Source organism: Musca vetustissima, unplaced genomic scaffold (assembly GCF_032173495.1).
Source record: "Musca vetustissima isolate MV318-11 ecotype Yass unplaced genomic scaffold, APGP_CSIRO_Mvet_v1 utg66066, whole genome shotgun sequence".
Lineage (NCBI taxonomy): Eukaryota > Metazoa > Arthropoda > Insecta > Diptera > Muscidae > Musca > Musca vetustissima.
In genome coordinates this window covers 51999-63197 of record NW_026888150.1, presented here as the reverse complement: position 1 = coordinate 63197, position 11199 = coordinate 51999, and the positions used below count along the sequence as shown (strand labels likewise).

The following is an 11199-nucleotide window of genomic DNA, read 5'->3' as shown; positions in this document are numbered from 1 at the left end:
CACAAAATCAACATACATACACATATTGTTATACAAAATAAAAAATGAGGGTGGGCAAAGTCCATTAAAAAACAATTATTAATATTGAATAAAATCAAATCGAATATTTTTCTCACAAAAAGGAAACTCTATTAGAACTACAAGTATTTTTTCTAAACATTTTTTAAAAAGCTTATTATATTATATGATAAATAAAAATAACAACAACTATTTGTATTAAATAAACATTGAATATATATTTTTTAAATTGGACCAGTGACAAAATTAAATACTAAAACAAAATCGTATACCATTTTTTATAAAAATTGAAAATGAATATAAAAAAAATTAAAAATTCTGGAAATTTTATGTTAAAAATATATTTTATATTCAATATTTCAAAACAAACAACTTTTAAATATTGAAATTGTTCCCATGTTATATATAAATGTAATGTACTTTATTATTCACACAAAACAATCAATCAATAGTTGGTTTTTTGCCTTTTTAATTCCTATAAAATTTATAAACTTAAGAGTATTTGACTAACAATGAAATGAACATCTAATCTACAACTACAAAAAAGGAAATGCATTTAATGCCACTTTTGATACAATAATAATGATAACCCCAATGAAATCTCATTACAGTGTCTTTTCTAGCTGTTATACTGTCATATTGTTCATTACAAATATACATACATAAATAAAACAACTATTAAAAATATAAAAGCATTTTTAAAATATTTTTTCTGATTATAAAAACTATAAGTCCGGTTAAAAAAAAATAGGGTGGATTTGTTGAATCGTGCATTTTATAAACAATATTTTTCAGGGACTTTTAAAGTAGTTTCTTTAAGGATACATTTTGCAAGGGTGGACTTTTTAAAATAATATGTTACGAAAGCGTGGATTTGTAAGCATATTTTGTCAATGTGGATTTTTGAATGATTATTTTGTATGTGTCTTTCCAAAGTATGGATTGCTTAAATAATATTTTTCAAAATGTCTATTTCTATGTCAATTTATGCATGTCCGTCTGTCTGTTGAAATTATGATAGAGCTCGCAGCATTTCAGATAGAGCTTTGACATTTTACACATACATTGTTATTACCCCTAGGATGATTGGTATTGGTATGGTAACGATACCCTCCCATATTCAGTATTTTTAAGCTTTTGGGCAACTCTTTCAACCGGGTTCTCACTGAGAAGAAAATCTTTCTTCTAAAAATGATCAATATTCTTACCCTGTTTAGGGTATTCCTCATATATCCCAAAATTCGATATTTTGGCCTCCTGGGTACAATTTTGTGTTTTGGATTCTCATCAAGTAGAAAATCTCCCTATCGAATTTTTTTTAGGCCCCCCATAATGTTCTCGTCCTATTATCCTTATTATTTAGATTTTAACCCTACTTTTTCGTCGAAGTGACTAATGGGTCGATTATGGACAGCAACCAAACTCCAGTTGCGAGTTCAACTGGCAACGCAATTGAAATGCTGTCGATAATACTGTTTTCACATTTCTACAACTAGAAATATTGTAAACGAACAAAAAAAAATGAATAAAATATATCAGAAAAGCTAATTATATGTGATGATAAGCTCAGTGAAACTATTTTTTGATCAAGGTGTGTCATTTATTAGAAGGCATTTAAGAGATAAATCTATTAGAACTACCATCAGTTCTGTGAGTATATGCTGACGTTTAGAGAAATGTTCAATCAACTGCTCATATTAGCTTGAAGGGGTATTTTCGACTACCAAAATATGTCCTTGTGTACATAGATTAAGCCTTAGACCAGTGTTGAACAGAACTAAATTAAGAGTAAGTGCGTGAGAGCGTAACTGAGAGATCATCAACAAAAATGACTGACGCAAAGAGAGACAAAGAGAAAACGTGTTTGGCCATCACCGCTATCGTACTATTTTGTGCATTAGTGCCTTAGACCCTGATTTCCGAAAAGCATGGCGGTCAACCGCAATTCCTCCTCCCTTAAAAATGTGTGCAGCTCTTATGTTTTTTGTGGAGGGAAGTTTTCAAAAGTCCCATAGCAATGACTTCAACCTTGGCATGGCTCAACCGACAATGTCAGTGGTTTTTTTGTCAGTGGTATCCAAATTAACGGAGGAGGAAAAAGGGAAGAATAACATTTTTTTATTCGAAAACTAAGTTCCAGGGTGTTGTCGGATGTATTCATGATATACACGTACATATCATGGACCAAAAAGAAGATGTTCGCCACTTTCTGCCATTCATTTGGAATGTCATAGCAGTTAAGGTCTTCTGAAATGGCCTCCCACACACCATCGATAGTGGCTTTGGTTTGACCAAAAGTCCGCACGCTGCGTGCTACATTTGGGTGAGCTTCCATCCGGGCAATAAGGACCTCAAATTGTTCTTTTGTAGTAATATTAACCATTCTGGGAAGCCTACAAAGTTCAGTTATTATAAACAGCAACCAGAAATAAATGGTTGCCGAAAAATTATATTTGAAGCAACTGAAGTTGACAACAGTTGCCATCAATAATGCGAATTTAGCAACTGGCAATGCAACTAAACTCTGGTTGCCATTCGTAATCGACCCATAAAATTTCTCATATCGGATTCTTAAAACAACTTACTTCCAGAAATTATTCAAATATAGTGCCCGATTAGTTTTCGGTATTTTGAAGTTTCTACCCCAGGATTCCAGCCTGAGTGTCTATAATTTGGACATGTTTTTTTCGGAGCATGAACTATACACTATTACATAAAGCGTGCGTTTTAAGATCATCTTTAAATGCTACGTTTTTAAGATTACTATTAAGGCGGAGATTTTATAAAAATGTTTGTTCATGGTTTTTTAATTACTATTTTTAAAAAATAGAGAAATCAATTATTTTTATATAAACTATAGGACTTAATTTAAATGCTTCGGAATATTCGATATGAACAGTTTTGTTGTATGATTTGTTGCAATTTTAAAGCAGGACTTCTATCATAGAAGTCCTGCTCTCTATTTGAAAAATTTTTTTTGTAGTCGATTTTCACAATCCTTACTAGATACCAATTTTTTTATCATTAAAAATATTAGCAATGCAAGAAAAATATGTATGGCGGATGCATTAAAACTTCTCAACGAAGCTTCCGAAGTTTCTGGCGAGTCAATGTAGATGTGTGTGGCCTAGTGTTGTCCTGGTGGAACACAACACCTCTCCTGTTGGTTAATTCTGGCCGTTTCTGGTCAATTGCTATCTGCATAGGAGAACCATCCTGGCAGTCAGCCCTGGTTTGGCCACCGTTTGAGATGCTTCACCGCTCTTTGACCGCGATCGTTTTCGCACAGGTTTATCGTATGTGATCCATTTCTCATCTCCAACCCAAAATTAATTCCAAATCTCAGGATACCACCTCCATCGGTTCAACTAAATCCAAATTATATAAAATTTAGTAACATTTAGTACACATACGTACAAATTTCCATGACTACTTACATTATGCAAACCAATGGAAAGCTGATTACCCAATTTCAGGATTCGATTCACTCTAATCCAAATTGTACCAAATTTAGTGTCATTTAGTACACATTAGTAGACACATACCCCAAGCCAACATCCCAACAGTTATCCTAACTTCAAATTTCGAGATTCCAGTTCTGTTCCAAAACTTTCTACACACTACTTTTCTCCAACAATAATCCTAACCTGGACCTAATTCAGTGCTCTGTGCAAAATTTTGTCCCAATCGGACAAATATTTACATAAAATCGGACGAAACAATATATATATATATATATATATATGGGAGCTATATCTAAATCTGAATTGATTTAAAAAAATCACATACCTAAATCTGGGCCTAATTTAATAGTCTGTGCAAAATTTTGTCTCAATCGGAAAAATGTTGGGAGTTTGCTGCACCATTTACCTAAAAATGGACGAAACTATATATGGGAGCTATATCTAAATCTGAACCGATTTTCTCCAATTTTTCGAATATAAAGTTCACGTCACTAATATTAACCAAACAAGATTTTTTAGTACATCTGGAATAGTTAGATTTTTCCATCTCTGGTTTGACTGTAGAACAAGAGCTTTTCAAAACACAATGGATACGTATGGTTGTTGTCTTCGGTGAACAAAAGACAATTTTTACAGGGTGCCTCTTGTACACATTTTTTATTCATTTGTATTGTCTTTACTAAATTAAGGTAATACCAGAGATTAATTCTTCACAACTTAATATTTAATTTTAAAATAAAAATGTTAATATGTTAAAAAATGTCAATAAATAAAAGTTATTTTCGGATAATATGTAACGTTCTATTATCGGAGGCTGCGTACAAAAATAGAGGGGAACTATGGCAAAATTTTGTGTAAATAAGTCGAATCGATATATCTTAAACAAAATCGGGGATACAAATGTAAAACTTATTATATGTTTTCAAATATTTCATATTCTAATTGAACATTTTATATTTTTTTATCTTTTGTTTTTATTTCAACAAAGTTGAATTGTCATTGTTGAATTTTTTCAACTTCGTCCGTCGACGTTATAACCACTATCAGTTATTGTAACCAATTTCGCCGCTCCCTTAGCGATATACGTGATTGATTTTAATTTTTATTTAATTATAATAAAATTTACAAAAATACATAAAAATAAAACTAAAACATCTAAAAAAATAAATACATTTTTTATTTCATTTCAAAATTCTTACTTCAACAAATAGACAATCATTCTTCACATAATTCGGTTGTTTCAATATCGTATGTGGTATATGGAAGAATTGTTTTGTCTGTATATAATCATCACTTTTCTTTCGCACCAAAACAGTTTTTACATAATCCTCTGGTTGCGCGGCATTTATTGTTTGATCTCGTATAATAACATCGGCTTGTAGACGACAAGGCCATGGCAGCAGTGGGTCATATTCACCGGCAATAACATTTAGGCAGGCAATCATATTGCGACCCTTCCACGTTCCCTTGCCATTTAGATAAATGTCAAGCTAAAAATTGGTATCGTGATGATAAATAATAATAATAATTTTAAAATGATTTGGAGTAAAATTGTACTCACTCGTAAAGCATAACCAAATGGTTTATTTGAAAACATGGCACTGTGCAGTATCGTATCGTATTGCCGAGCTTCTTCAAACTTTTTGGAGAAGTCCTTGATTCTCCAAACCAAATGGCCTTTTTTGAAATAAAATAATTGTTTTAATTATATAGTTAATTTATGATGCGATGGTAAGCTATATTTTGATTGATGGAACGTGAATAAGTTTATGTTGGGAATTGATAAAGCAGACTAATTGAGAAATCCCACTATATAGATGGCGCTATTATAATTTTATCAATCTATACTCCTAACAAAAATAGTGTAAACATTTCTAATCTATTAAATTATTCCTTTAGGAGTTATAGTATTTTGATGCCTCAAGAAATTTTAAATAAAGTGTGCGATTACTACATTAAAAAAAGAAAGATAAAAACAGTTATTGCATGGGGTTTTTGTAACAGAGCGAAATTGTCGTAAAAAGCTGGCCAAGTTTAAAGAGCACGATCTATAGATTAGTTTGAAGTTAAGTTAACACAAGAAAATGAACCGGACGATCATCAACTACTTCGTATCTTTACTGATTGGATTCTTGGATTTTTATTATCTGGAAAAAATCATACAAAAAATCATGTAGACCGTTGGGCCTATTACCAACACGGTGGCTAGGTCAACAAGCTTATTTGGCACATCTGGTGCTCGAAAAATCCACCAGTTTGTTATCTCTGGAATAAATTGTACACTTAACGACATCTCCCTTTGCGTCCACGTGAAATTGAGCCTAGAATAACCTATCTTTGTTCGAATTGCACGATGTTTTGTTACGAGCGCGGTTCGGAAACTTCTTAGCCTATCAATGAAAGATAATAGTTAGGTTTCTAAAATATTTTTATTTTTCAATAAAATCTCCTGAAACTTCAATACACGTAGTCCAACGCTTTTTAGCAATTCTATGCCTTGATTAAAATAGTTTTCGTCAAGGTTTTCAACATAGTGGTTTACAATTATAATTGCATCTTCATTTGAGATAAAACGCGAGCCATCAAAATTTTTTTAGTTTTGGGAACAAGTGAAAGGCAGTGGGAGCTAAGTAAGGAGAATAAGGTGGGTGGTCAAGCAACTCGTATTTTAATTCGATGATTTTAGCCACTGTGCTTGATGAAAAATTGTTTTTTTTTTGTGTTGTAAGCCAGAACTTTTTTCTCGAATTCTTACATTTAATTAATCCAAAAGGTTGCAATAGTACTGTGAATTTATTGTTTTACCCTTTTGAAGATAGACAATCAATGAAATACCTTTGAAGTCCCAAAAAAAACCCGTTGTCTTAACCTTACCAGCCGATTGAATTGTTCTTGCCTTCATTGGGGCACTTCCTCCAGCTTCAGTCCATTGTTTGGATTGTTCTTTTGTCTCTGGAGTATAGTGGCGGATCCATGTCTCATCAGCAGTTCTAAAACGACGCTTAAAATCCATTTTATTTCGTTTAAAACGATCCCAACAAGCTTGAGAAATGTTCATTCCTAGAGGGTAGAGGGTATTATGCCATTGTGCATATGTTTGTAAGAGGCAAAAGGATTCGAGATTGATTCATTTTAAGAATATGCATAGAATCACTTTCTGAACCGATTTACGCATGTCCGCCCGTCCATGCACTTTTGTGAACAAAGTACAGGTCGCATTTATGACCCGCTTTGGATGAAATTTGGCACAGTTCACTTATTTGGCCCAAGGACGAACCATATTGAAATTAGAGAAAATCGGTTCAGATTTAGATATAGTTCCCATATATGGTTTCGTCCGATTTTATGCAAATTATGCACCAAACCACCAATATTTGTCCGATTGGGACAAAATTTTGCACAGAGTACTGAATCAGGTCCATACTTTTATATGCGAAGTTTTGTTGAAATCAGTTCAGACTTAGATATAGCTCCCATATATAGTTTCGTCCGATTTTATGTGAATGATGCACAAACTCTTAATAAAATCGTCCGATTTTATGTCAATGATGCATCAAACTCCCAATATTTTTCCAATTGGACAAAATTTGTCACAGAGTACTGAATTAAATCCACACTGATGTCTGCGAAGTTGTGTTGGAATCGGTTCAGACTTAGATATAGCTCCCATATTTAGTTTCGTCCGCTTTTGTGTATATGATACACCAAACTCCCAATATTTGTCCGATTGAGAAAAAATTAGGAACAGAGTACTGAATTAAGTCCAGTCTGATGTCTGCGAAGTTTTGTTAAAATCGGTTCAGATTTGGATATAGCTCTTATATATAGTTTCGCCCGATTTTTTTGTGAATGATGCACCAAACCCCCAATGTTTGTCCGATTGAGACAAAATTTTGCGTAGCGAATGCAATTGAAGAAAAACTTATGTGTGATAAGGTTTGTTGAAATCGTTTCAGATTTTAATATAGGTCTTATACTTATTTTCGTACGATTTTATGTAAATGGTGCACCGAAGGGCCTTTGTTTGTTCGATATACATGAAATTTGGCAGAGGGTATTACATTTTGTTTAGAGTGATAACAAAAAACAAATGTTGTATACAACGGTTGCTAAATTAGGTCCATGTGTTAATATATAGCTCCCATACATAACTTTACTCGATTTCATGCAAATGGTACACCAAAGAATCCAAGTCCGCCGGTTTGACATGCAATTTTTCATTGATTTCAGAATAGTATGTGTATGGGATTTTCTAGATAGCACATTTAATTTCGCCCGATTCCATCTCAATGGTCCTCCGAAGATTTTATGTCTGTTCTACCTATTGTAGATATTAACATCTATTGTATATACCCAAAGTGGTGAAGGGTATCATATAGTCGGTCCCGTCCGACTTTGGAACTTTCCTTACTGGTTTCATCTGTATTTCATCATGCAAAATTAAATGGACTCGATCATTTGAGATGTCCACGATATTAGCAATTTCATTCACTTTTATTCGTCTATCATTTAATACCATATCATGCACTTTGGCTACAATTTCTGTTGTTGTTGCTGTACGACCACGTTTAAATTCAGCAACCCAATTTTTTACTGTTGCATATGAAGGAACACTTTCACCTAACACATTCATTATGAATTTCTTGTCCCGATAAACCTTTTTTATGTAAAGATTTAATGACAATTTTTCCAGTGTGGTACAGGGTATTATGTCTTTGTGCATATGTTTGTAACAGGCAAAAGGAAACACATGGTTGCTTTTGAGAATATGCACAGAATCATATTTTTAAGTCGATTTATGCACGTCCGTCAGTCTGTCCATGTTAAATTGTAAACAAAGTACAGGTCGCATTTATGATCTGAATTGGATGAAATTTGACATAGGTCACTTATTTGGCCCAAGGACGAACCCTATTGAAATTGGGAAAAATCGGTTCAGATTTAGATATAGCTCCCATATATATTTTCGTCCGATTTAATGTAAATGGTGTACCAAAGTCCCTATATATCTTTCGATTTCCACGAAATTTGGTACAGTGTAATGAATTAGGTCTAGAATGATGTGTGTTAAGTTTCTCGAAAATCAGCCCAGATTTAGATATAGCTCCCATATATATATATATATATATATTCGTCCGATTCAAGGTAAATGGTGTACCAAGGTCCCTTAATATCTTTCGGTTTGCACGAAATTTGGCACAGCGTAATGAATTAGATCTAGAATGATGTGTGTTAAGTTTCCTGAAAGCTTATATATCTGACCAAATGAACAATTTAGTATCGGTTGCAGAATGACATATTTATGGATCCAATTTCATTTTACTGGTTCTTTAAAAATGCGACCCAAAGTGGTGAAGGGTATCATATAGTCGGCTCCGTCCGACTTTACTACTTTCCTTACTGGTTTCTGTTTATATCGCGTTTTTTGTGCTAGGCTTAGAAGTTTCCGGACTCCCTTCGTATTCTGTGTAGGGTCGAAAATCGTATATAAGGAACGTATTGTCATTTTACACAACCTTTAAAAATAATTATCCTACTGTCTTTCCCAATCCCGAATAGAAAGTGATGAATTGTAATAAATGAAGTGAACATATGATAACCAACCCACCTCTACAATTAATATAACTCGTCAAACGTTGCTGGGTGGCAATATGATTTTCCAAATCGTTTACCAATTGCATGGTGTGATGTAAATTACGGTCGATCTGTGTTACCAAAGTTTCCAGCTTTTCACAACGTTCCTCCGTATCACAGACAATGTGTTTCATGCCCTTCACTTCCAGATCTAAGGCAGCATATTTGGCTACATCATGTTCGGGAACAAATTTGGCATTTAAATCCAAATTGATTGATTGCAGGTAATTTTCAATTTCAATAAATTTATCCCTATCGAAGAGGCAAAAAGAGAAAGAATGACATTTGTTTCAATGGTTTGGCATTAAACAGCAACAGACAGAACAAATATGGCTAAAAACAAAAACTTTTATTCCTTGACAAAACAAACCTATTAGTTTTTTCATGCAGCAGCACCGTCTCCTCCAATTTCATGATGTTATCGTTTAAATGATTTTGATGCTGTGTTAACTCCAAGGACATTTGATTGATGTGTTTCTCCAGATCGTCGATTTCATTTTGGATTTCGCTTTTTAAGGACTGTCGAACAACAAAACAAAAAACAATTGTTGAAAAAAAGTAACAACGAATATTGTTTCCGTTGTCGCCTAACAAACCTGCAATGTATCGAAACAACAACGAAAATCCTGTTGGCATTGTTCCACTTCGAATGTCCTTTGTGTGTTTTCCTCGTCGAGGCGATTTTGCAATGATTTCAGACTTTGGTTGGTGGATTGTTGCCAATCATCCATGACCTGATTTTGTTTTCGCAAATTCCCCACATCAGTGATGAGATGCAGGCGTTGGCGTATTTCCTCATTCAACACGGAACGCAGGGTATTGATTTCATTCTCCACCACCTGTACCCGATAGTCCACCTGTTGATCTAGACGTTCCAAACTGGCACTACGACGTTTATTACGCGGGCATTCCTTCAGATGGGCACGCATGCGTATGCGTGGTACAAAAACGTTACAGGTATTTGGACATTGTTCCAACACTTGCCCACAATGGATTAAGTGTTCCTGTGCGATCATAGATGAATGTGATTAAGGAGAAAATTTAGTCTATTGTGCTTTGGAGTGTATGTGCACGATTTTATGTTACTACCAGATAAGGCCAAATGAATTTTATGTTGTCATAACAAAGGGTACTCATTACAAAACAAAAAAAAAAAAAAAAAAAAAATGAGTATACAATTTGTGAACCAAAAGGAAGATCTGTAGTCGATCGGGCGCCATAAGGAACATGGAACATTTGGAGCCTGTTAGTACATTTTATAACCTACACTTTGAGGACGACACTGGTAGTCGGTCGATTGGAAAATGTACATGGGAGCTTCATAAAACGTGTATGGGAGCTATAACGAAGGGTCGGCCACTATTCATAATTGCTTGTAGGACGATTAGCCAGTTATTGAGAACACAAAATATGAAATTAGAATCAACCATTATATGGGGACTATACGTGATAGTGGAAATTTATTCGGCTGAGTAACTTGTCCAAAATCCTCAAAATTCCAAGTATTGTAGGGAATCGCTATATGGGTGCCGTAGAAAAATCGGGCGCGATATATTCAATGGCAAACATCTTAGGTGTTGTAGCAATGCGTGGGTACCTATTTAAGAATCTATCTTAAATATTGCGAGCCATATCGTGATTCTAACTGACCGACAGACAAACAGAGGGACATTACTAAATCGACTTGGAATTATATTCTGATCAAGCATGGGGTTTATTAAAAACACGGTTATATTTTCTGGAACATTTGTTCTTCACCCTCCAAGAAACCAAAATGTTAATTTACAGGAGCTTCATTAGGCGGTACGAAATATATGGGAGTCGATGTTCTTCTATATCAATGTGTACGTGGAGAATGTTTTACGTGATCAACAAACGATGGTCGATTCTGAGGGATATACCACAATTCGTACCATGAGAGCGGATTCTAAACAACCTAATTTATACTAATAAAAGAGACAGACTTACTGACTGACTAACAACCGATTCAAAACGAAACGGCATAAGCTAGAATCTTGAAATTTTGAAAGAGGGAGGGTCATTCTTAGTGTGGATGCGTCAGATTTAGCTTGGTTTTTGGAAA

General features: G+C 34.1%; 1 protein-coding gene across 1 annotated transcript; it reads right to left on the bottom strand.

Moving 5' to 3' along the window:
- Window positions 1-4661: 4661 nt before the first annotated feature.
- Window positions 4662-10118, bottom strand: LOC133335986 (TNF receptor-associated factor 3-like). The gene is made up of 5 exons (XM_061544279.1): window positions 9713-10118; window positions 9487-9635; window positions 9091-9368; window positions 5044-5159; window positions 4662-4972 (listed from the first exon to the last, which is right to left on the bottom strand). Exons 1-5 carry the CDS (start codon window positions 10043-10045, stop codon window positions 4664-4666), a joined length of 1185 nt encoding a protein of 394 aa, XP_061400263.1. The 5' UTR covers window positions 10046-10118; the 3' UTR covers window positions 4662-4663.
- Between the last annotated feature and the right edge of the window lie 1081 nt (window positions 10119-11199).

Excerpts from the sequence above, each read along its gene's own strand:
- LOC133335986 (XM_061544279.1), bottom strand. The coding sequence starts at position 10,045 with ATGCGTGCCCATCTGAAGGAATGCCCGCGTAATAAACGTCGTAGTGCC. Across the intron at positions 9,636-9,712 it reads GTTGTTTCGATACATTGCAG|TCCTTAAAAAGCGAAATCCA; the intron begins GTTTGTTAGGCG and ends GTTGTTCGACAG. Across the intron at positions 9,369-9,486 it reads CTGCATGAAAAAACTAATAG|GGATAAATTTATTGAAATTG; the intron begins GTTTGTTTTGTC and ends CCTCTTCGATAG.